We start from the raw sequence: 27,259 nt of genomic DNA, 5'->3' as shown, positions 1-27,259 counted from the left end.
CCTCTGACCACATGCAAGTGAGGGGTTACGGAGTGTGTGTGTGTGTGTTTGTGTGTATGTTGTAAAGCTGACGGTGTTAGCTGAGAGGCCCAGCTGCTGTTAAGGTGAAGGTTGTGAATTGAACAGAAAACACAGGAAGCCTCTGACAGCTCAGTGACCAGACACAGGATTTATCATGACCTGTGAACCTGGAAAAGCTTCTTCCGCTCTGAATGCCACTTATTATGGTCTGCATGTGTGTATATGAGAGTGCCTGTTGGCTCCTTTTTTTCCCCGAACTCCATCAAGGGGATTGCACCTCTTCAAGTCTGGCCTCACATGCCCCCTCACTCTAAAAGTCTGTGAAAAAAAGAGGCTTTTTGTCTGTGTTTGTTTCCCTGAGTTCAATGGAATGGAATAATAGGATAAAACTGCTAGTGTCTCATGATTTAGGTGTTCTGTCTTACACACAGGACAAAGTTATTCAATTTTGTTCTGATTTGTTGACCATATATTTTTATGTGTGTGTGGGGCTTCACATTTTTGAACACTTTCTTTAACAAGGCAAGTATAGAGGTAGACTAGTAGAGGTATCTGTGGATTTATATTTACTTATATATTCCCTTGTTTTACACTAGATTATTTTTCATATCGAGGATTAATGTGTCCCAGTCTTCCCCTTGTCATACATCATGTCTTGTCTTAAATAGTTGCTAACCCTAAATATAAAAAATGTCATGTCAGTGTTTCATTGCATTTTCTGGGGAAGCACTAAATATTTGTCAATTTTTTGGAATTGTTTGGCAAAAAATATGTGCCCAATTAAAAATTAAAGGTTAAAGTCATTGTAAATTTTTGTTTGTAGAAAAATGTGAAAATCACAATGAAAACTGGTCTATAGACTTCTGGGTCAGCAAGCTAGGAGATGGCGACATAGGAAAATGTGCTACCAACATTTTGACTAAACAGTAGTCCACTATGACCCAAATCTGAAAAAACTTTTGCTACAATTTAATTCAGGATTTTTGGCCTCGAAAAGGGAAGAATAAGAAGTCAATGCAGTACGACTTACTTGCAGGAGATGGAGTCAGCCAGGCTTTCCCTGCTAGCAGCACTATAGAGGATAACGACATGCAAATGGACCTCAGAGGGAAACAAACATACAATGTGAAACTGGGTCTCATACTGAAAGAATGAACAGTCAGCAGCTAAAAGGAATTCGGGACGAAATAAATAAAACTAACACAAGAATCGAGGAGGCTGAAGAGAGGACTGATGCGGCCAAAACCCGAATACAAGCTACAGAGGAAGCCATAACAGAGCTGCTGAAACCTCACCTGCATGTTTAACTGATGGACTTGGAGGCTGCTTCAGACGAGACAATATCAGAATCCATGGAGTTAAAGAGGGAGCCAAGGAGAACTCCCCGACAACGGTTTCTTACATAGAGCACTTGTTACAGGAAAATTTGGAGCTCCTTGCCTCTCTGGAACTACAAGTTGAAAGAGCACATTGCACCATGATGCCGAGGCCAAACTTAGACACCCACCAAAGTCCACTGTAGCCAAAATGTCAAGTTACAGAATAAAAGAAGAAATATTGAGATAGGCTTTGTTAGATGACATTAGATGGACCTTACATGTAATAAGCCATTACATGTAGTATAATTTGGAAGCAGTGTTGGTGGGTCTAGATGTGGAAAAAATTTTTAATTGTGTGAATTGGTCATTTTTATATAGAGTTTTGGATACATTTGGCTTTCATAGCACTTTTATTCAAATAGTACAAGCTCTTTATGATAAACCAAGGGCAAGAATTAAGATAAATGGAGCAGTGTCCAACCCTTTTGTTTTAGAACGAGGAACAAGACACGGCTGCCCAATTAGTCCTCTCTTGTTTGCTTTTTATTGAACTCCTGAGCCAGTGGATTTCCTTATTTGCTGACGACATATTAGTGTATCTGTCCAACCCAGAACATTCACTTGTACAGTTATTCTCACTTCCAAAACAATATGGTTCCTTCTCTGCTTATAAACTGAATGTTTTAAAAGCACAAGTTCTCAGTTTTAAGTACAACCCCTCAAAAAACTTGACAACAAAGTTTCAGTTACAGTGGGAAACAAAATCCATGAGATAATTGGGAATAAATACACCAAAAGATCTAACAAAATTGTTCTCCATCAATTTCCTCTCTCTTAATCAAAAGATCAGGGAATACATAAGGAGATGGGACCTAATATCTCTTCTTAATTTTGGTTCCCAAATGGAATTGGTTAAAATTAATATTTTGCTGAGATTACTGTATCTCTTCCAGTCCCTTCCACCAGATCTACCTGAGCAACAATTTCAGGAATGGGACAAACTTATTTCGAGGTACACTTGGCAAGGGCAAAGATCTATAATTAGATATCAGATAAACACTCCTGTGTTTAAAAGATTATTATATTGCAGCTCAATTAAGACATTTGATGTGTTGGTGTAATCCAGGATACTTTGCTAGGTGGAAGGAGATTGAGGTGGCTATAACAGGGGAGTATCCAATTCAAGCTGCAATTCGACAAAAGGTTTGGCTGAATAACTTAATTGATTTGGGAAATCCATGGATTTGCTGGCCACTTAAGCTGTGGAACAATGTAATAGCCCAATATCATTTAAAAGAGGCTATCAAAGTTTTGAGATGGTGTGCAGTTGACCTGGATTTTGTACCTAAAAGATTAGACGAAAGATTTAAGAGGTGGTTGACTCAAGGCTTAACAGCATAATGTACCTTTTTTTCATCAGGGGTCCATGAAGAGTTCTCAAAATCTGAAGATTATAATGATTTTTACAGATTTTTACAGATTTCTTCAAGTTTGGCACTATACTGAGCAATTAATGAAGGTAAATAAACAAAAGAACTTGGATAATATACTAAAAGTCTCTTAAAACGTTATAGGGATCTACAACTAACAAAATGTAACTCATTGTATGTAAAACAAAAATGCGAAAGGGAAGGAAACCTAGGTATAATGGAGTGGGAAAATTTATGTGAGTGAAAGTAAAAAACTTCAGGATCAGCTTTATGGAGAGAGTTTTGTTGGAAAAAAACTCATTAGGTTCTTCATTAGTCCAGTTCAAAAGAGTCATTATACCAAATCTTCCAACTGCTGGACAGTTTTGGTTCTCTGAGGCAACTCATTATCATATACTCTGGTCTTGCCCATTATTAATTCCTTTCTGGCAGGAGGTTCATAAAGTTTTGCAAAGAGTACTCCAGGTGGACATTCTATTTAAACTACAGATCCTGTATTTGGGCGTCCTGCCATCAGAAAATGTTACCTCTTGTCTGGGATATCTATTTATTTCTATCTATTCTAAGCGCAGCTGGCAGGAAAGCTATTACTAGACAGCAGTTAAAACCAGAAATACCTACAGTGGATGATTGGATTGACATTATTTATATCTCTAGGATGGACAGAATTACTTTTTCTATTAGATTGCAACAGGACAAGTTTTTCTAAAGATTGGAAGGTTGGATTGTGCACATTACACCTGTATGACCATCATGTCGTTGTTTACTGTGAATTTCTTTGTTTTGTTTGTTTTTTCTTACCCTTTTTTGTGAAGTGATATGAGTATCATGAAGGTACACCCCAACATTCAGGTTCTATTTATTTAGTTTGGTGTTCTATTTTGTATTTCATTTTCTATTTTTATACCTGTATTTTTATTTACGTTATTAGTCCTTATAAGCTTCTGTATTACCTATTTATTACTTTCTGTTACAACTGTGTTTTACACAAGCTTGGATAGATAAGGCTTTTAAGTCCTATGAGAATGGTTGATTGAATGACCAGCATAACCCAATGAAAAGAGAATTTAAAAAAAAGAAAAGAAAACTGGTCTAAATTGCTTTCAGCACTTGTATTCAAAATGATTGGGTCCGTGGGATGGAGAAAGGGTAGTGGCATGCATTGCTGTTTTCCACAATGTTTGTTTTGATACCTACCCTGCAGTCGTCAAAGTCACACAATTTATAATCTTGCCCATAGTGGCTTTAAATATCAGCACACAATGTTAATTATCCGCAGACTCAATCAAAAAATGTGAGAACTGACCTTCAAAAACCCACATCATTTGACGTTTCTCTTTTTCTTTGTCTGTCTTTATGCATCTTCAGCTGCGGGGCGGCCCTCGTGGCCGGGATGCCACTGTGTGCCGTGCCAGTCCACAGTGGACGGTGAGGGGCAAGAGGAGGGGACCGAGTGCAGGAGACTGAGAGGAGGTGGCCCGCACCAAACAGGAGACATGAACCTCTGCTGGAACGAGATCAAACGCAAGTCCCACAACATTCGGTAAGAGGATATTCACACTTTTTACTGGGCCTGGGACACTTTGCAAAAACCTGTGGCAGTCCAGAGGGTTGGATGTTTTCAGAACCAAGATACTACATGTGTTTATGGAGAATGAACTGGCTGAAGGTCTTCACCTCTGTGACAAAAATAGCTGTGTACTGTTGAGTGCATTTCTAAATCTACAAGTTTGCTAAAGTCAATAGACAAAAATGTTAATTTCTTTCATGACTTTTTCAGGATATGGATGATTTCCCCAATTAAACATCTAATCAGTTTTAATTTTACATAATTAGTTTGTTAACTAGCACATTACTGGTTTGTTCTAAGCACACCCTGGTTTTCCTCAGTTCTTTAGTCACAATTCAAAATCATTTCCTGCGTCACAGTGACCACATATTGAGAGAAAACCTTCTTCACACCCAGTTGGTGTAGAGATGAGTAATGGAACCAATAAAAGCCTTTCTGTAGCAGATTCTGCCAAACCAAAGCTGTCATCCTGTACAGACTCTTAATTGTGAGGAAAATAGTATTTTTTCTTACTAAATAATAGTTGAGAACAGCATGTTTAATTAAAGCACAGTGGCAGTTGTCCTTTTGTGATTGAGTCTGTTGGGAAATTTTATGCTAATATGTTGAAGTTAATGTCCATCCAGTCTCACAGCAGAGCCTAATGATGTCTAACTTCTAATGTATATACCGGCTGCATCTTTGTTGGTTTTCCATTTTCCTCCTAACGATTCTTCTTCTTGCCATTTACAGTCAGGTTTCAGGCAATTAAAAAAGTATTGTCTAATAATGTGCTGTCACACAATAATGCATATTCCAGTACTCCTTCCAGTCAGGTTATTAATTATTGATATAATATGGGTTAATACTGCCACTGTACACGTTACACTTAAGAGGTTTGCCAGTGAAAAACAATTAGAGGGCGTTCATGTTGTTCTTTGATGCTTAATTGGAAACTGTCCAGGCTTGCCGCATCATTTCTGTTTCTTCAATTCAGCTGGCATCCTGTTTAGACAATTGCCCCCTTAATTGCTTACTTGACCCTGATGTATCTAGGAAGGGGGAGGGGGAGGATAAGGAAGGATAGTTATGAAATTGGTTAAGACAGTTTCCCCTGCAGTCCTGTGTAATGAGATCACTATGGATGGCCTGCAGTGGCTGTTTATACCGGAGCTGCACTCTGACTTCATCAGGCTGAGAGAGGAAGGGGGGGAAGGAAGGAATACAGGAAGGAGTCGATGGAGGGATAGAGAGAGAGAGAACAGACAGCTGGTATTAAATCATCACAGAAGAGAAATGGGATGCAGGGAAGTGGGAGGGGCAGAGGGAAAGAAGAGTATAAGAATGAATAAAAGAGAAAGAGCTTTACTGAAAAGCTGTCTAACCTTGAGGGTGAGCGCTGTCCAGAGGAAACGTCTGACTGCGTTTTGTGCCAGCGGCTGGACAAGTGCACACGACTGGCTTTATAATGGCCTGTCTGGCATTGATTGACAGGTGGTTGAGGCTCTGTTCCAATAAAAGTCATGGCTGCTTCTTTCTATCCTTTAAACTGTCGTACATTATCCCCCATAGTATACTGTACTTTGACTGGAATTAAATTTAACTTTTCCTGAAAGCACCTGTAAGTTCCTATTCCTGAAAACATCCAGAGAATTTAGCAAATTAAGATAAGGGGTAAATAGTGCAACAAAACCCACTAAATGTTTAGAGATGGCAAGAGAACAGAGAATTTATCAGTGTGACACAGTGTCGCCCAGCTAATTGGAGTCAGCGCTGATAACAGAAGGTTAGGGGTTTGATCGCTTTTTTGGCATCTTTTATGGAAAGTAGGCAAAATCATTACTCTGTCAGCCACTATACGCACACTCACCAGCTGCATGACATGTGTTATTGACTACAAAACAGTGCTTTGATGCCATTGGCAAAAACATTTTCGCATGCTGTTCTTATTGCTGTGTGCTTTGTGCTATATCAAGTTGTGCGTTAATGTTTTATGCAGGATTGAGATAATAGCCTTGATCAAACAAGTGGACCACAACACTGTATTGCGCTGTGTCTATTAAATCACCACTGAATGACTATGAAAATATATAGAAGAAACATGTATTACTGAAAGCATATTGCTGAGGCCATTCAGCCATCTGTAACCACTGTGTAAGAAAATACTGTATGATCATGTGGGAGGTTTCAGTGAATTTATGCTATTTGCTCAGTTAATAGTCTCCATGCTGAAGATGAGTTATTTTTTAAGGGTTTTGTGCCCTTGTGCAATCCATTCAGTAAAAAATCTGGGATTAATCTGAAATTTCCTCTTCATTGCTTCTTTTGTGTACATTCATCTGAACTCTACAGTACATCTTCAAAGCATTTGAGAGATGCAATTAGGCGTATGACCATGCCTTCAGCTCATTACATATGAGAATGTCACCTGTTTTTACTGTGTTTAAAAAGTGAAGCTCCTGTGCAGCTGTTACATTAAATCAATCTTTTTATTAGACATTTAAATGATGAATTTCAAAGGGAAAATGTGTTTTTAATGCGTCAAATCCCTGTATTTCTGAAGCTATTGTAGCAGTGTGATAGTATTTCAGGAGCACGTTGGTACTGTCACAGTCACCACTCCACTCAGCGAGAAGATAATTCTTTATAAACACCCTCAAGCTCAAATGGCTGTTGTCCTTGGGCTTCTAGAGCGGGTGCTGTGCATATAATAATACCAGGAGATATGGGCACCTTTTGGCTGACAGACTGAGGTGAGTGAGTTTTCATCTTTGAAAACTGCACTTGTTAAGCCCTTAAGAAAAGAAAGCAACCTAGATACCTCTACCCTCAGGTTTTTAGGCAAAATTATAGAGAAGGTGGTTTTTAATCAGCTGACACAATTCTTAATTTTAAATGACTATTTTGATAAATTTCAGTCTGGCTTTTGTGCCGATCACAGCATTGAATGGCTCTTTGGTTGTTGTTGTTTCTGGAACAATTTTAAAATGGCTGAAACCATACTTGGAGGGCAGGGATTATTTTGCTGCTATTAGGAACCATAATTCAAAACACATGCCCTTGCCCTGTTGTGTACCTCAAGGGTCAATTCTCAGCTCACCTGTTTTTAACCTGTACATGATCCCACTTGGCCAAATCATTCAGAACAATAACCTTGCTTATCATAGTTATGCTGATGATACTCAAATTTACTTAGCTCTCTCATAAAATGACTACGGTCCTATAGAGTCATTATGCAATAAATGAAATAAAGAACTAGATGTCTCAACATTTCTTGCAATTAAACAAAGAAAAACAGAGGTAATTTTATTTGGCAGCAAAGATGAGAGGCTCAGGGTTGCTGCTCATTTAAAGGTCCGGGCACTAAAACCAAAAGAGCAGGTTCAGAATCTTGGTGTTTTAATCAACAAGTTTTAACAGTCATGTAAAAGCAACAACAAAATCAGCATCTAACACCTTAAAAACATAGTCAAAGTCAGAAACCTTATAACAAAACAAGATTTGGAAAAATTGATTCATGCTTTTATCTCCAGCAAAATTGATTGACCTTCAAGCACCTGCAGCTTATTCAAAATTCAACTACAATAATTCTTACCAAAACCAAAAGGACAGCCCACATCACCCAGTTCTTAAATCTCCACACTGTTTGCCAGTAAGCCACAGGATTGATTTTAAAGTCTTATTACTTATTTATAAATTTCTATGTGGAGTTGGCCCTGAATATAGGACTGATATGCTTGAGCAATATAACTCAGTGAGACCTCATAGATCACCAGGGAGTGGACTGCTAGTGGTACCCAGGGCAAAATCTAAACAAGGAGAAGCGGCTTTTAGGCATTATGCAGCGCAGCGCTGGAGAACATTTTGGGAAATAAGCTCATTCGCTTTCTTGCCTAGAGTGAGATGAGAAGATCATTGATACTACTCTCATGTCAGTACAGTAAATCTGAAGCTACAACCAGGAACCAGTTAGCTAAGCTTAGCATAAAGACAGGAAACCAGGGGAAACAGTTAGCCTGGCTCTGTCCAAAGGAAAAAAAAATCTACCCACCAACACCTCTAAAGTTCACTAATTATCACACTATGGGCCCTATTTTAATGATCTAAAGCACACGGTCTGAAGCGCATGGTACAATTGCATTTAGGGTGTGTCCAAATCCACTTTTGCTATTTTAACGGCAGAAAAATGGTCGATGCGCCAGACGCATGGTTCAAAGGGGTTGTCCATAGCCTCCTAATTAATCATGGGTGTGTTTTCGGTGTAACATGCAATAAACCAATCACAGTATCATCTCCCATTCCCTTTAAGAGCTTGGTGCGCTTGTACCTTGGCGGATTGCTATTATGATGGCGCATTTGCCAAGTAGTAAGAAGGAGCGCTTCTCTTAACAATACACGTAGGTTTAAATACCTACGTGTATTGTTACAATTTGGTCAAATAATTAAACAATTTAATCCATCATTACTGCGATTAGTTAATTCTGATAAATATTATGACTAAGCATTATGACATGTATTTTTTAAAATATATTAATATACACAATAATAATCTTTCACATTGTAATCCTTTTATTTGTTACCTTTTGCATGTTTGTGTGCTGCTGCACATCCTGTGCGTGTAACAAGCGGAGTGTAGAGTGGTATGAAAAAGTTTAGGCACCCCTGACAATTTCAATTATTTTCATTTATAAATCATTGGGTATTTGGATCAGCAATTTCATTTTGATCAATCAAATAACTGATGGACACAGCATTATTTCAGTAGTGAAATGAGGTTTATTGGATTAACAGAAAATGTGCAATATGCATCAAAACAAAATTAGACAGGTGCATAAATTTGGGCACTCTAACAGAAAAATCACATCAATATTTAGTTGAGCCTCCTTTTGCAAAAATAACAGCCTCTATACGCTTCCTATAGCCTCTAATGAGTGTCTGGATTCTGGATGAAGGAATTTTGGACCATTCCTCCTTACAAAACATCTCCAGTTCACTTAGGTTTGATAGTTGCCGAGCATACACAGCACGCTTCAAATCATCCCACAGATTTTCGTTACTTCAACTTTGTGACTGACTCTTGAACATTATTCTCAAGAATCTGCTGATATTGAGTGGAATTCATGCGACCCTCAACTTCAACAAGATTCCCAGTACCGGCACTGGCCACACAGCCCCACAGCATGATGAAACCTCCACCAAATTTTACTGTGGGGAGCAAGTGTTTTTCTTGGAATGCTGTGTTCTTTTGCTGCCATGCATAACGCCCCTTGTTATGACCAAATAACTCAATCTTTGTTTCATCAGTCCACAGGACCTTATTCCAAAATGAAGCTGGCTTGTCCAAATGTGCTTTTGCATACCTCAAGTGACTGTGCGTGTGTGCAGAAAAGGCTTCTTCCACATCGCTCTCCCATACAGCTTCTCCCTGTGTAGCTTCTCTTTGTTTTGAGGCGCCCATGTTGCCACTCTTCAGAGGAGAGTCAAAGAGAAGAGCAACTTGCAATTGGCCACCTTAAATACCTTTTCTCATGATTTGATGCACCTGGCTATGAAGTTCAAGGCTTAATGATCTCACCAAACCAATTTTGTGTTCCAATTAATCAGTTCTAAATGGTTACAGGTGTTCAAATCAACACAATGACAAGGGTGCCCAAATTTTTGCACAGCCTATTTTTCACATCTGATTTAATTTCATACAACTTAATATTGCTACACTAAAAATCTTTGTCTGGAAAATACCCCAGTACTCAGCTTTTATTAGACGCCAACGTGATCATTTTTTTGTGAAGACAGAGTAAATTATTATGCAGCCTCAGAGGGGTGCCTAAACTTTTTCATACTACTGTATGTTGTGCCTCTGTAGGCGCATATTACTGTCTTGATAATGTGCCCTTGCAATAACAGTGAAACACTGCGCCATTAACTTTAGACCAGGTTTTTGTTGGTCAATAGTGCAATCACTCTCTGCTGCCTTAAGAAAGCAATGTGCCAATAATGCGCCTGACCACACCTTACTTTTAGACCAACACGCCCATGGGCGCACTGATGGGCGCAAGTGCCATTGCTATTTTGACAACGTGGGCGCTGGACGGGAAAACTGCGTCGGTCTTAAAATAGCAAAGAGACTTGCGCTGCGCTTAGCGCCGCTCTGTGCCGGGTGTAAGATAGGGCCCTATATCTCTTTTTTAAGTCTGTGCAAAGAACATTACCTCACAAAAGAGCCATGTTTCCAGTCTTAATGCTAAACTAAGTGCTAAATTGTAACTAACCATCTGCTTGCTCCAGCTACATATTGTCATTCCCCTTCTCATCTCTCTAACTATCAGCAAGCAACTGAATATACATATTTCCCAGTATTTCTAACTATTCCTTTAAGGTCAATTAAATGGGGTGTGTGTTTTTGTAACTCATCTCCAGCCTAGCGTATTTTAGCGTTAGTGATGTGAGTAAGGTGTATTTCTGCTGAACACTACCTGTAATTCATCCTTTTTTTGTACTTTTATACTATGACAGTCTAACACATGAGAGCTTGTTCACCCAGTCTAGTATTAGCACAGAATACCTCTTACCTCTGCCAGAATGCCTCCATTGCAGGTATGAGTTAGCTTATGCCAAACAGCTTTCACATGTAACTTACTGATGATTACAGTGTCAACCATACCGATAACAATATCATGCATTGTTGAGGTTCGGACTGTGCCACATAGGGAGGTGCCCACTGATTTGCACTGCAGGGAATGCCCACCGAGGTTGGTGTGGGTGGCTCGGTGGCATGTTATGAATGTATTTGCCGCATGGCTCGGATAACTGCACAGAGCCAACCGCCCACGCTCAGCATCTGTCTGAGGGCAAGCGGAGAACTCAGAGTTTGTTTTTGTCTTTGTTTTTGTCATTCTCACCATGTCTCTATATCTATTCACAAGTATATCTATCTATTGCTACCCCTCTCATTCAATGTCTTGTTTTTTTTCTCATTCTCTCTCCCATTCAGTCTTTGCTCTTTCTCTTCTTCTGTTGCTATTTTTTTTTTACACATCTTCCTGTATATACCCATCCTCCGCCTTTGAATATCTCTCTATCCTCCTTTCTTTGCTAGTGCCTTCTAGAGACAGTCAAGGCTTAGTGCAATGCCCTTTGGTGGTTCTCTGCCCCACTTTCCCTACATCATCTTCAGGCAAGCTACAGTACACTGCCTGCAGGAAAAATTCAGCTCCAATTACATGTTAATGATAATTCTATTGTTCAAGGTCAGGGGTGAAATCAGGTGCTGCTAGAGGGGATAGTGATGCAATGTCAGGTGTGTGTGGGACTATGGGCCATCGGGTGGATTGAGCCATCAATCATTCAGTCGCTTGAAGCAATGGATTTTGCTTTCACTGCTTGCCTGAGAATCATTTAGAGATTCTGTGGTTCATTTCAGGGTAAAAAAAAAGACTGCATCCAGGATATTATGTGTAAATTTGTTTAGTGTTACTGTATTGCTCCATAATACTGATGGATGTGATTTGAGCTGCCAACTGTTGCAAAGGTGACCCACGTTCCAGGTTTTTGATTTTAACCGATGTTCCATTTGTAAGCAAGTGACATTTGTTGACATGTTAATCAATTAATTCAGCCGTGCAGTTATTAATTTAGGCCTCACACAAAGCTCCATTCTCTTTTCCTTGAGAGACTTCCATTTACATCTTGTGTATATCCCACTGGATAAAGGCTGGTGAATGATGATTTAATAAAGAAGGAAACACAGCTTCAAGACTTGTACACCTATGTCTGGTGGTTCGGAATTTGTTCCAATTGCCAGGGCTGATGAAAACGACTTTGACACACCTTAATGATAAAACAAACCAGTGGAGAATTAGGACCCCCCATGAGTAATTTGATGAATTACTACTATATATGTATGTGTGTGTGTGTTTGTGTGTAGAGCTTGAAATTAAATGAGTAAAGCTGTGAGGAGAGCACTGAACTGGGCCTTCACACCAATCATCTGGTGCAGAATAAATCAGAGGTGGTCTCGCACAGATTAGGGACGATGTTGGACTTTTTTGGACTGCTACAGTGTCTGTTTGACTAACAGGAGAAGATAATCAGGTTTTGTGCACAGGCATGCTGAATGGTTTATATGAAGCAAATCAAATCCCCAATGGAGTGAAAACATTGTGCTGAAAAAACAATGAGGGCTTCAAGATTGCAGACACGCTCTGTGCATTAGCACCTGCATGGAGGTGCAAGGGGTACAAGTCCATTGAAAACCATGATCAATATGTTTTTAGACTACATGAAGGTGAAGTGTATTCAGATACATAATTGACAAATTTTAGTTAAAAAATCTGCTTTTTGAGTGTTTTTCAACTGATCATAATGTCCTTGTAGTTAATTGGCCTGGACTTAGTTGTAGTCACTGTTAACCCTTAGATCCATTAAATTCTCCTCTGCTCCAATCTTTTACTGCTTGAAGAAAGTGTATTCACATCCCAACATGATATCAGATGCAAAAAAGCAAAAACAGTCTCATCTGATGAAGACATAATGTTGAAACATCGTAATTCTACTAAATAAATCATCTTTTTTGTGAGCATCTATTCCGTGTGGGCGCCTTTTTTTCTTGAGGTTCTTTTCTGCTGTTTTTACAACCATCACTGTAGAGAGATTTAGTCATTGCCTGGTCTTACTCAAGGTATTAAAACATTTCAATCAGTTTGATGTTTAAAGCTGGTTCCAATCTTGTTTTTAATTTTTTTTTTTTTGTGATAAGGACATTTGGATTAAAAATTGTATATTTAAACATGCTGGTACACCTGCACATACACATGCACCTACACATAGACACACGTAAACACAATCACTTTGATTGTCTACTACTGGTACTGAAAATAAAATGTTTTTGCTTGTCAGAAAGACACAGAACATTTGATTTATTATTATTATGACATATTTGCCTGGACCCATGTTAAACTTAATGTGCTAAGGACTTCCTCTTCAACAAAGGACAAAGAGGAAAATAAAATGTGTAAGAAGTGGTTGCTAGATATTTCATTCATAATGATTCACCTGTTGTCCAGCTGCAGATTTGAAATCACCTTTGCAAACAAGCTCTTCTTTTATCTGCCTTCTTCAGCACTTTGTTTATCTGCCTCTGTCACCTCTATTTAGGGGGGACTGTCACTGTAACATCCAATGTGAAGCCCCATTTATAAATCTTCATTAACCTCAGCCAACTATAGCAAATTAACCTGTCAGAGTTAAGTAAATATTTTGTCCAATGCAATGAAAACAGTTAAGAGTTTCCATGGTGTGGGCATGAAAACATTACATAAGGATTGAAGATTTCCACAGATCAGGGCTCAAGGCAAAGTTGTAGCACACTGACTACAAAAACTCAAATATAGCACGCGTATGTTTCTATGCTAATTAACTGATTAATTAGATTTAATTATGAATGAAACACACATACAGCAAAACCTTAGTGTTAGGCAAAAAGGCAAAGTACTGAGTGATAGGCCTACATAATGATTAAGAATGTCTGGCATATTGTGTTCATTACACTCACTCTGAAGATGAGTGTAATGAACAACATGAATCATCTCTTATTGATCAAGAGCTTCACAGGATTTCTCATAGTAATAATTATAAGAATAACTACGGAAGCTGAGAACGTGTTACGCGTTATCTTGAGATCATGAGTTAATTATATCGTTACCGTGAGAACTTATTTACTTACTTATTACTTATAATGTTTATCAGAGATCAGGAGTGCCATGCTATCATGCATAGATGGCGTCTTGACAACTGTAGCAACTGATTTAAGCTGAAAATGTCAGATCATGGAGTACCCATTATTGTTAACAGCACCTTTATTAATGACATCTGTGATGAACTCCTGGTCATGATATGATGGGATGTTTCATGTAGGAGGACTACCAAACAATACCTTTCAATCATTTTCATTTTATTAGACTTAATGAGAGAAAGGAAAGTGGGGTGGAGAGATGGAATAAGAACCGACACGTGACATGTCCAAGCTGAAGGCTTCTTGTGTTTGATCTAAATAGATGAGCTATCCATGTGAGGGAGACATGGAGAGGAGAAGACAGGAATGAAGAAATGAGAATGAGCTCCACTCAGGGTCGGGCTGGGAACAAAATCCGGCCCTGGCAATTTTCGTCTGGACTGGCACCATTTTTCCCCAATATACGCACTTATGAGTTGCATAAAAAAATATCAGGCTATTTATAATATATAGGCTAAGCAATAAATATCAAGTTGGCACCCTAACAACACATGTACTTATGGGGTTTCATAAAATAATGTAATAAATAAATAGCCAAAAAAAAGCTTAGAGGAAAAGTCCCCAAGAGGTGCAATTAAAATTTTATTTATTTGATAATTGATATGGGCAACCCAACTCTCGGTGCATTTATGCTACAATCTGTAACTTCACAAATAAAACAAATTATGACCTAATCATATGTCATGAATGTAGTCTATGACAAAATGCAATGCTGTCATCATGAAACAAAATAGCCAAAACTTAATTTTTGCACTGGACAAAACCTTTCCTATAGGCCTAGCCTAATGATGATATGGAAATGCATATGAAATTGGACATTAATTAACAGCACTCTATTTATAGTCAATCATCCGACATTATGTTCGCAGCTGATCTGATGCAATTCACACTTGAGGCTTAACAGTCAGGATTTCATGCTACTGACACTATTTAAACGTTTATTCACTGCTATTATCAGGCTGTGACAAGCAGCATGCCTGCACCCTATTGGAGCAGACCCAGAGTGACTAATCAGCTGAGCCATATTAACACTCTCGCTTTGATATCATTTAAAAAAACAGCATAGCAAAGCGGTCTTAAGCAGCAAATAGAACAGAATAGCATGTTCTACCTTAGGGGGTGACAAGTCATCTCATCAGTGCACTCTTCTCCTGTCGATTATTCTATCGGTGTCCAAAGCTATAAGAATGTCTTTTCTGTCTCCATAAGCATGAATGCTTCAAGATGGTCTTGTGATATAGTGGTCCGTAATCTATTCTTGATGAATTTTAAAGTTTAGCAGCTGTGCTTGCATGCCACTTGGGTAACCAAGAGGATTAGAAGAATTTTTTTGTCCCAGTCCAATAACGTGGTAGGTATCAGTCAATAAATTGTATTGACGGTGGACCTTGGTAGTAGCATATTGGGCAGTTTTTGCATGATGAGCAAGACTTATTCACCAGATCCTATTCTTCTTCACCTTGTCCCGCCTGGCGCAAAATAATTGATGGGTCCTCAGTATGATGAATCCACTCTGGCCTAGCTCCACTGTTAACACTGTCACTACATGAACTAGCGGTATCACCTTGTGGGAGGTTGTCACGCGCTTTTCGCTCGCTCTGGACAGCGGCCTCCTCTTCTTGCTCCTGCTCTCCACTGGAATCAGCCTGCTGATCGGTCCAGACTCTTTCCTCCTCCTCTTCATTTGCTGGTTGATTGTTAAGGTTATCATTGCAGCTAGGCTTGCTAACATGATTTTGCGTGGCAGTGGCATTGGTATTTTTGAATAAATGTGTTAACTTAAAACATTTTGCAGCATCAGCCTCGAGTTTTTTTTTTTTTCTCTCTTACTTTTTGCGCTCCACCGTTTCGCTCTTTGGGACCTTTATCCATTTGTGTAGGCTAGCCTTATTTTCAATTCAAACTCCACTCTTTCTATCTTGATTTTTATTTCCCACTTGACCTCTGACATTTCATGGATGGACACATTCCACTTGAAGGTGTGGTGGCAGGATGAGGGTAGCACTTCCTGTACCTGCCAGTAGGGTCTGATTGCAGCTGCGGCGGGGCATTCCTGCAGAGCGATGGGAACGCCCACAGCTTTGATTGGTTCGTAGAGCAAAGGAATGCCCACTTTCTCTTCTTCTCAACTTTGCATCCTTTTTCCACCGAAACAACCTTTCTGCAGATGTATTTCTGTGCAAAATATGAATAAATTATATAATAAATTATATAATTATATAAATTATATAAATTATATTTTTTGATTTTCAAAATTTGACAATTATTGTAATCTTAAAAATGATTCTATTCACACCCATTTGGCTTTCTAATAAAAATGAAATAGAAGAACCCAAGAACTGATGTTAAGTTATACTGTATAACTATGTTTAATGTATACATGAGACAGAAGTTAATTTAGTGTTTTCAGTTTAATTAGAAAACTTGATTTTCACACACACACACACACACACACACACACACACACACACACATATATGCTGGGTGAGTCTCCAAGGAGGAACAAGCAAGTTGTTCAGGAAAAGTTATCTGGGCTCCTCTGCTTGCCCTTTTCCCACCATAAATCCGATCTGGATAAGCAGCTAGAAAATGAATGGATGGATCTTATTATGTGACTTAATCATGAGGAATATCAACTATTTAACTTCATAAATCACAGACAATGATATTGTTTGAGGAGGAGTCATAGCATTAGCATAGAAACTGAAATTAAAATTAAAGTCTCAGTTTTTCAATTTGTTCACGTTTCCACAAGCTAAAAGTTGCAAGATCCAGGAAGGAGGATGATCTAAGCAATTCAAATGTACAAAGGACATGAAAAAATATAAATATTGCAAATTTCTGCCATTAATACTACATAAATGTCATGCTGTCACAAAGGTCTGGAAACATTTTTAAACTGAAACTCCTATCTTTATTAATATGAATTTGGACAAATTGGTATGCATGTTTCCACACCAGTAACAGGAAGCTTCATATTAAAGGCTAGCAGTATTAACAGTAAACAGTCCCAGGCTGTCAAAACATTGTATGTTGTCACAATAAGCAGGTACTAATAAAGCACAGACACAATCTCTGTACTTGTGAAACATTGTGAAGCCTACAGTTCAACTGGATCAATATGTTGTAAGGATTGTCTCGATGAGGATGGAAATTGTGTGGCATTTGAAATGCTGTGAAATTATTGGCCTTGCTATTGTTCAAAAATCCAAATAGCTCCATCACCTATGTATCTACTTACCTACTGCATAGAACCAAATGCTCAGCTCAAAAGCAACAGAGCACAAAAATATGAAACCACTTTAAAATGTATACCCAAAGTCTCTTCAGTGTCATAAGTGCAACAAGTAGATCCATCTCAGTATCCATCCGACCCCCCCAAGCCCCCACCCTATCCACGCCCCCACTCCCTGCTATTTGTATATGGAAATGTGGAATATCAGATGTTTCCATCTTCCTGTGTGTATATGATTTAGACTACATTAAATCAAGGGTAAATTGAGATTTGGATCGAAACCTCAGTTATACTGCTGAAATGGAAAACAAGTTTGTCATTGAACGTGCCATTTTCCCATCTTCCATCAACCACACTGAGATAGACTACAGCCAAACTCATTTTCTATTCGCTCAATAAAGCTATATATAGTTGAATGTGCTTACAATGTATATCTATTCATGGATTCCATCATAACTTTCACACTAAACTATCAGATGATGCATTTGGGTGTGTATGTGTGGGGGTGGGAATGTTTTTGTTTAGATTTCCATTATGAGTGTGGGAAAGGGAGCCTGAGAGGACATTTCTACTTCCATTTCCTGAGAAGTACTCCACTCTGACAAGTTCCAGGTGATCTTTGTATAGGAGATGATGGAAAGTTGAAGTAGGAAAAGCTGCTTCACATACTGCAGCTCATGTTGTTTGGTCAACCTCAGGACGAGATGAGAGGAAAGTAAGGGGAGGGAAGACTGATGTTATGTGTGCAGGGGTAATAATAATTCAGAATCTCTTTATGAAGTCTGGGCACTTCACTGCAGTCTTCATTTTGTTGGCTTTCTCATGCAGCTGTTGCTTGGTTTCCTCATCCAAATTCCCCATCAAGTCCCAGCCAGGTACAGCCATCTCACTGAGAACATTTAAACAGGCCAAGATAAGAATGTAAATGATGAAACAGAATTGCCACTGAGATCCTGACTGATTGTTTCACGCCTATAGCACATTGCTTTGCTTTTGCTTTGTCCAGCCTGTGAAATGAACAGTTATGCAAATGAAAAAAGGGGAATGCAGTAGAAAAGATGTTGGATAATACCACCTTGTAATTGCTTAAATAATTTGCACCAATAGGGTCAACAAGGGACACAATTAAACATGTCAAATACCTCTGGTAGCAGGACAGCAAAAATATATTTCACCCTGTCTTGTGTGGCTCTTTGTGGAGGGGTGGTGTCTAACAACTTCGACAAGAGTGTGTACACTCTATCAAGTTGATCTTCATTGAACCAAACACTAAGCCTTCTGCAGCATGCTGCCAAAAAGCTTTCTCTGTCCGTCTGACAATTGCCTACAAGCACTTGCCTTTAGTCTGTTTTAGTAGTGGGAGGTAGTTGATTTTAAATAAGTGTGTCAGTGACAATTAAAAGCATAACTGTAAAAGCCTGAGTTACAACATTGAAGGACACAGTTGTAACAACTTGTATTTAATCAAGTTATAAAATGTCTGGTTATCAACACCAAATCAGAAATATGTTCATCTACAAAAAATTGTCAAGTTTGTAACCACGTACTAGTTCTGTGTAATAGAATAGAATTAATTTAACCACAGTTCAAAGTTCCACTAAATGTTTCGCTACCAGCATTACATAATTAGCATCCATGGATGTTAAATTGCTTGCTAGCTAAGCCAGCAAGCCCACACTCTGTTAAGATCGAGTTGGAACAAATAACTTATGCTAATGTAACACTAAGCAATTGTTAGCTTGCTCCACTTGTTTCAACAAAGTCACAAATAATGGTAAAATGATTTAAGAATTTGACAAAACGTGAGTCAAATCAAACTTAAATCTGAATGCATAGCCATTGATTTAAACCATCTCAAACAAACTAGACAATACAGCAGTCGTGACGGGTCTACTGCAGCAGTTAGTGATGTTGCTGGGCAAAAAAAGAGGCAATCAGTAGCTACTGGGTGTTCCTGTTCTACGTAAACCAATAATCTATGTGTGCATTCCTGTCGCACATGATAGGAACAGCCTGCCACGGCTGCAATCAGACCTGTCTCACACCTGCCTTACAGTATAGGTAGCCTATTGACAACAGGGACCGTGTAACTCCCAATCAGATGGGTTGTTCTAACATCAAGTGGGCTGCGGCCAGCAGGTCGAATATTTTTTCCCATATTCCTGGCCTTGCCAGCCCGCCAGTCCGAGCCTGGCTCCAACCGTGATAAATCTCATGATAAATTATCTCATTCTCTCAAGAAATCGGCCTTTTGTTTTCTAGAGAAAACAAGGTAAATTAATTTGTGATCTCAAGATAACGACATTAAAAAAGTAATTGCAAGCACGGCCATTCTCGGCTTCCGTAAATAACAGCAGTTGCAGTAGCAACATCCAAAATACTAGTAATGGTACTTCTTATTTTTTTATTTGGCTGAGAAGGAGACTTTACCATAAGAGGTGGTAGCTGTAGCCACTATAGTCACTGAGAGTGAGAGAGAGTTGGGTTCAGCTGACTGACCAGCAGTACAATTTAATGATCTGTACTTTCATGAGCTAGTGCGGTCAATAACCAATCAATGATCAGCATTGTCAGCCCCGATCCCCTAGACAAATCACCTAAACAAATCTCTTCAGTGAGTAAATAGTTTTATTTTAGTTGGGAAATATCTACAGTAAATAATGGAAATGCAATTTTCTTTCAACAAGTTGGAAACTTTTTACTCTGGTCAGCTGCTTGTTGAGTTGCTCTAGCAGGCAAAATAAACCACCTATAGCAAACATATTATATAACATTGCTTTCGAAAGTTAACTTAAAAAAAAAACAAAAAAAAAACTCATTTAGGCAACACTGTCCAACCTTGTTTCCTATACAGTATGTTTATATTCAACTAATCAGTCCCTGCTGATCCTCGCCATCCCCTGTTTAAGTTGCTGCCGTAAAGCTGCAGATACATTCTGTCTACATGCAGGACCAATAGGATTAGCAATTGTTTTGTTTGGGCTGCCATTGGCCTTTTAAACAATGCGTAGTAATATCATGTTGTATGTTATGATGTATTTATTGCCTTTAATATTCAACGTGTTTTGTTGTATTTAGTGTTTTGTCTGATGGTTGTGTGGTACTGCTGGCTGTGCAACAAATTGCCCATCAGGGATAATAAAGATTTCCTTGACCTTGAATTTGCACAAATTTAAATAAACTCATTTACATGTTGAACAAAACGTAATGCCAGCTTTTCTAGTAACATAATGAGGAAATATTGTGATTAATGTGTCTGACAAGTCACAAAGTCTTGATACTGAATGTATCAATAAAATGTTTGCTGACAACATATTTAATCTTTTTGTTCCTAAATATCTAATTTTGCAGTACAATATCCACTCATAGTGACTACAGCATTATTAAACTTTTTTTTATTATGTTTAGGCACTGGCAGCACTTAGTTAGATCATCCAGGCAGTAATTATGTTTATCACCACAAACTAATAATTTAGTAATGTATTAATGTGATTTCTCGGAGACAGGAATGCACTGTCACTGCTCAGCAGAAGATGAGCAGCTAAGCCAGCAAGCACAAACAGATGCTCTTACCTAAAATTATGTCCCATCTGAGGCTATAGCTGGACTCAAATATTGGGCTGAAATGGTGACAACAATGGAAATTGCTTACACAGTAATAACACACAGAATGGCTACATGCCATGTTGTCGTGTGAGATAGATATGTCTGGATCAAGGACAATCCAGTTTTGATTCAAGACACTTTGCTATTCTTTTGAAGGACTAGTATTTATTTTGGCAGTATAACTACGCCTAGCAGCAGAGCAGGTCCACTCAATGGACACATGACACAGTGAGTCCCTGTTCCCAGTCACTCAGTATGGTATTTTTATATTGTAATCTGATAGATTAGCACCATGAGGGAAAAACTGAATTGATACAGTAATTCTACATGCTTTCCTGCACATAAACAGTGATAAATCTGTAGATCTACATCCCCATGCACACATACACACTAACACATGCAATAAAAATGAACAATGATTCTGATGCATTTTTTTTTGGACTTAAGACACACAAAAACATGTACACAATAAACCTGAGAAATATCATTACAGTTTTATTGTCACCGCACTCACATATATTGGTTGGTTTTAGGAGCAGAGTGGGATTGTCTATGTCCATTTCAGCAGTGGTCTCTTTTATATTTCTCATCTTTTATTGTCAAGTGTCCCCACTTCCCACAACACCTCTTACACCCTCTCTGCTACCTTCTAGGTTCACAACATTTATTTCATATAATGGGCCCTTTGAGTGTGTGTCAGTGAACAAAAGAAGAGAAAAAAGCCTCCTTCTGTGTACACATCCATGCATGTTCATCCCATTTTCTGTTCATCTACTGTATGTGTCTGCGAGTGCATTTGATTTGATTTCATACTCGTCCTTCTATAACAGGGCAGAATGTCTGATGCAGGCACATGATCAATGAATGCTTTTAGCAACACACGAACGACTTAGCCAGACACACAGCAAGCATGTCTCTGCTTACAGTACCTAATGGCATCTGGATATACTTTACAGAAGAGTTTGAGATGCCATATCTGCAAATTGTTTCTGAGTATCAGTATGATGCAAAAGTGCGCATGATTCATGAATGTGGGTTAATTATAGCAGTGAGTCACTCTGATACAGAGGAGGATGAGCTTGTTCTTCTTAAGTAGGTTTAATATCTGTTCTTAAAGCTACATTAGCTGAGATTTCTTATTTTTCTCATTTCAAGTGACAGCATTGTACTTGTTCTGCCTTGGAAAAAAAATCCCTTTCACTCTAATTGAGAGCTGTTTTATTTGTCCAAATTATTCTAGCTTCAAGTGTGGACACGTTTGCCTTCACAGAAAGTGACAAATTGAAACTTGAAAGCTAAGAGTTTCTCACCATGAAAAGAAAGCTGGATTCATCAGTGTTAGATCATGTGCTTCTCTTACTCCATTGCAGTGTGAAGTTTAGTGTGAAGGTTGGTAAAAACAAGCATGCTAAGTGCATTTAACTGATGTTATATCCCATAATTTGGTGGCATTTATGCTTAAATGTGATTATGAATTTATTTAATTTCTATACAATTTCTGATGAACCTTGTAATGCTATTTGACATGTTGTGTATCTGTAAAGAATGTATTCCCTGTGGCCATCAGCTGCTGTAGATCTTCAAATGTATTTCCAGTCATGGGAAACCCCCATTGGCTGGTTTACTCTTGTCACTCATCATATATGGCTGTTGGAAGAGAAGCTTTAGGCAATGCATCAGTAAAACTCCTCCACAAGAGAAGTCCCTGAATGCATCACACACAACATGCTCTACACCTATAGTGCAGAAAATTAAAAAGGGAAGCAGAAACAGGGAGAAACCCAAGGACAGGCTGGAAAACATGAACATGTTGTATCTGTATGCAGTTTACAGAGATCATGCCGCATGATTTATTGATACTGAACTTTCAAGTCTGACTTATTACCACACAATGTTGTTTTCAGCAGTATAGTGGAAGAGGGGCCCTCATTTTTCACTACTTCATGACTTGTCCAGTTTGGATCATGTGGCTCCACCTGCCCAAACATTGCTCTCATTATATGTATATCAAAATGAGCACCAGTTCTCTTTTTCTGGCAATGGTGGTAAACTGCCACACATTACTGATGAGAGGATGATGCAAGCAAAGCGCTGATCAGAACAACAGAACTAAACAAGTCAAAACCAACAGGACTTGAATATGGGGGCACTATGAAATTGCTTTTTTGACTCAAACAGCCCATCACTTTTTGTAGCTGCTTCACAATAAAAGCTCTCCAGCAGTTTGCTGGCAGAAAGCTTTTAATGTGAAGCACCTACAGGAAGTGTTTTGTTTGCATTAAAAAGAAATCTCCCAACTGCAGTGGAAAAATAAATAACTAAAGTTATTTACAATGTACAATCTAGTGCAAAGTCAAGAGGTTGTGATATGTAGAACAACAAGCTAGCAACGCACTGAAAATGGAACCACTGTCCTACGTCTGCCTTACACGGAACTACTCTCCAGAGACTGAAAACGTGATTACTGTTATTAATCTTTGGAGCTGTTTCTAAACAAACTAATCTTTGTTGTGAAGGAACATGTCACCCAGTGCAACAGTGCAATAGTTTCTGGACAACAACGGAGGTCTACAGCACAGAGGAATAGGATATATCAGGCTTTGGATACAGGCACAATACTTGTTAGTAGATCAGTTCATAGTTGGTTTGGCTCTGCACATGAGATTTGTTGACAATTGTAAAAAAATATATAGAAAATTACCAGCCATATCCTTTAACTTTCATTTTATTCGTGTTCAAAATATCCAAGGTTCAGATTTTGAATGCACTTCTTCACTGTGGTGGTGACACAAAGCAATACAATGCCACCACTATGCAACACAACTCAGCAATAAGAAATGTAATAGGACACAAGACAGCTGAGCCCTGTTTCACTTCAGTCTGAGTTCTTTATGTTTAAACTTATTGCCAAACTATTTCCATCATGACTTCTTTCCGAAGTAGATAGTCTGCCTAAACCAGAGCCAAATCTCAACCAACTACTGTAGAGTGACAACACAACACAAGAAATGTGTTGCATCTCAAACTACTTTGATTCAAGGCTTTCACAGTGTGGCATCTCTCGAGATTTTGAAAAAAGTATACATATACACACCTTTGAATCTGCTCATACCCTTTCAACTAAATGCAGTACTGCTGTGTCAATGTGGCCCATCACACACCCTCGCACTTTTTTTGCCAGCTCTCGCAACATCTCTGCAATTGAGTGAGAAAGAGACAGAAGGAGAGAGAGGGGGAAGAAAAGAGATAGGAATGGGGCTGTGCTCAAATCCTCTCTGGGCCCCGAGGCAACACACCAGCTAGCTTCTCTCTCCTAAAACAGCAGAAACACCGCTCCAATCTCCTTTGCATTAATTAATCATTGAACTGAGCACTAAGCATCTCTCTGTAATCTCTGACTGATTGGGGAGTTGGATTTCTATTTGACCATGTTATTTACTTTGGATGTTAACTGTCAAGAAATGTGGGGATACAACAGTAATTAGCATGCAACAGAGTTGTCTCAACTGTGAGAACATTGCGTTACAATGAATACAAAACTCAGGGTTTGCAAAACTGCAACGCAGTTTTATATTTACACCCAAAACATTGTGATTAGGATTCTTATCCACAGCTAATAACTGTGATGAGCTGATAACAGTTCAGTGTTGCTCTCAAGGACGCATGACTGTTGATTATTACCTTGTCTGTTCCATGAACCTGCGTATACAGATTTTTTGATAACAAAGGTTGGTCTCTGTAATGTTGGGCTGCCTATTTTATCGCTGGTGAATCCTTTGCATGAAGCTAATGCAGGAAATGAAAAGGTCCAGGATCTTTATTACAACAATATTATACTTACCATTTGGACAGCCAGTCTCATCATGTGTCCCCTTATGAGATCTTTCAATCTTGAAGCTGTTGTCTCTGATGCTAATAGACGACTCTGTATGTTGAGTGTGTCTGATGTCGAGGGCAAACACAGGAAGCAGTCTGCCATGCACTCAAGTCACACAGAATCCCATTAGCCCATTCTTATTGATTATCGTGGGCGTTGTCATCAAGCCTGTTGGCTGTTATTGAGCAGCCTGAGATAGGGACACTCACATATGCCATCTCACACACAAACAGAACATGACCACTTCTTTCTGATAATTGTGCCTTTTTATTATTGTCAGACAGATACACGCCCTGTTGCCAAGGAGATATTCTAAATCTGCCCCAAAGGACACTTAAGAAATAAGCCTACCTTTTAATAAATTAAAGGCATGAGTCATCCTCTGACACACACACACCACACACACACACACACACACACACACATATGCACACACACACACTCACACATATGCACACACACACGTTTGTACACATATGAGGACCTTCACTGACGTATTTCATTCCCTAGCCTCTAACCGTAAACTTCAGTCTGGTGATATTCTATATTCTTATTATTGATAAGAAATCCCATGAAAAGGCCAAAATCAACAATGAATTGATCCTAATAACAAGTATTATCTGTTTTTTTTAAAGTCTGACCCCTCTGTGCCATAAAACTATACACATCAATGAGCCATGTCATTACACTGTGGTGACATGTTACTTCATTTCAATGAACTTGGTCACTGTGGATTATATAGAGTAAATCCCACATGCACTATTTTCAGAGAACCTAAAAGTGCTCAAAAAATTCACTATTTCCTCCTTTCTGACTAATGTTTGCTTAACACTACAGTACCCAGCTGTAAAACTGTATTTAGCCTTAAATGTAGAGTAAAAGTATATGCATGACCCCTTTTTAAAGATTTATGTCTTCAGTAAAGGCACAAATTGAGTTGAGGCTGAGCTCCACAGACAGGGTAAGGAAATCTGAGAGCACTGAGAGATGGACTTACACACTGCTGATTTTGGACTTTTCATGGTATTTGTTGACATCAGCTAACCCCTTACCTTAGTGACTAGCTGGTGGACATAGAGGAACGTTTAGTTGCTAAAGAGACAGATATTTCCATCAGGAGTTGGTGAAGATAAAAACAGAGCTAAAATCAGAGCGAATATTATACTTGCGTTCACCAGATGTCCAGAAATACAACTTTAAATGACTGATAATGCTGCTCTGTGTGTTTTCTAGATGTTTAAATGGGAAAGTGCTAACACATTTGCCATCAACTTTAGAAGGTGATAATATTGGAAGGTTGTACTTTAGGGTGTGCATTTCCATCACTGAGGCCAGTACGATATTTATCTTGATGCACAGCCAATGGTCTGATACATTAAATATAGGAAGCAACTACCAGTGAGATACAATACGATTCACTCCTATTGCATTGCAGTGCGATTCGACATGATTTGATTAAACACAATGCGATTTGATGCAATGCAAAAGAATGATGCTATGCAATTAAATATGATAGAGAGTTTGATTTTATTTCTTAAGCATACAGCAAATCATAAATTAACTAAAAAACTAAAAATGCCATTTTTACTTTACATATTTGTTTCTCTAGTACTGCAACTCAGTAAACATCTCATTTATGCTGTTTCTCTTTGACTTCTAAAATAACACTTGGACCTTTTACAAACAGGCTGATGAAGAAAACTTGTACTTTGTCCAATAACTGTCTAACAACACTTTGATGATGAATAAAGATGAAAAAACTCCACAGGCTCCAGTTGATTCTTACTTGAATATATGAGGTTTACTACAAACAGGTATCTGATATCAGGGGAGCCTTTGATACAGAGTATACATAAATACAGTTACACGAAAAACTTAACACATACAGTAAAACAGTAATACTTATAGGGTAGCTTAGATCACGCCACCTGGGAGGGGAGAAACGTGGGCAACACTGGGTCTGAGTGATCTCTAATTCAAAATAATGAGGATAGCTTCGTTACCCATCTGAGGCTACCACCTTCTTGCGTGAGAGACCGTGAAGGCCAGAGAGGCCCTTTCGATTAATTCATCATGGCAAGGCATTTATTAAAACGTTCCTTTATGAACATAATTTCACATATTGAACATCTTCCACAACGGCTTTTTCACAACTCCTTTGTAGTGTAGTGTTCTCTGTCTCCAGTTTACATTTATATGCTCCATGACCCAAACAATAAATAGAATAATAATAAATGTAATAATTCTCTTACTCTGACGTGTGGAACAATAATTCTAGAATGCGAGTTCCATGCTCATGGAATCAACTGGAGATGAGAGAGTGTGGAGCCCTTTAGAGGGAGGGAATCAATCTAAATATCAAATTATTGGTCACAAATTATTGGTCACATTTCTAAATAGTAATGGCATAGGGCCTTTACTAATATTTATAT

General features: G+C 38.6%; 1 protein-coding gene across 1 annotated transcript in view; it reads left to right on the top strand.

The window, feature by feature from the left end:
• Positions 1-27,259, top strand: part of drp2 (dystrophin related protein 2) — a 100,083-nt gene that overhangs the window by 14,007 nt on the left and 58,817 nt on the right. The window contains exon 2 of the mRNA XM_042419487.1: positions 4,139-4,313. Within this exon, the coding sequence (XP_042275421.1) occupies positions 4,139-4,313 (175 nt within the window). The remainder of the gene's footprint in view (positions 1-4,138; positions 4,314-27,259) is intronic.

The sequence above is a fragment of the Thunnus maccoyii genome, chromosome 8, assembly GCF_910596095.1.
Source record: "Thunnus maccoyii chromosome 8, fThuMac1.1, whole genome shotgun sequence".
Taxonomy (NCBI): Eukaryota; Metazoa; Chordata; class Actinopteri; order Scombriformes; family Scombridae; genus Thunnus; species Thunnus maccoyii.
Note: the sequence above shows the minus strand (reverse complement) of the source record. Positions and strands in the feature narration are given on the sequence as shown.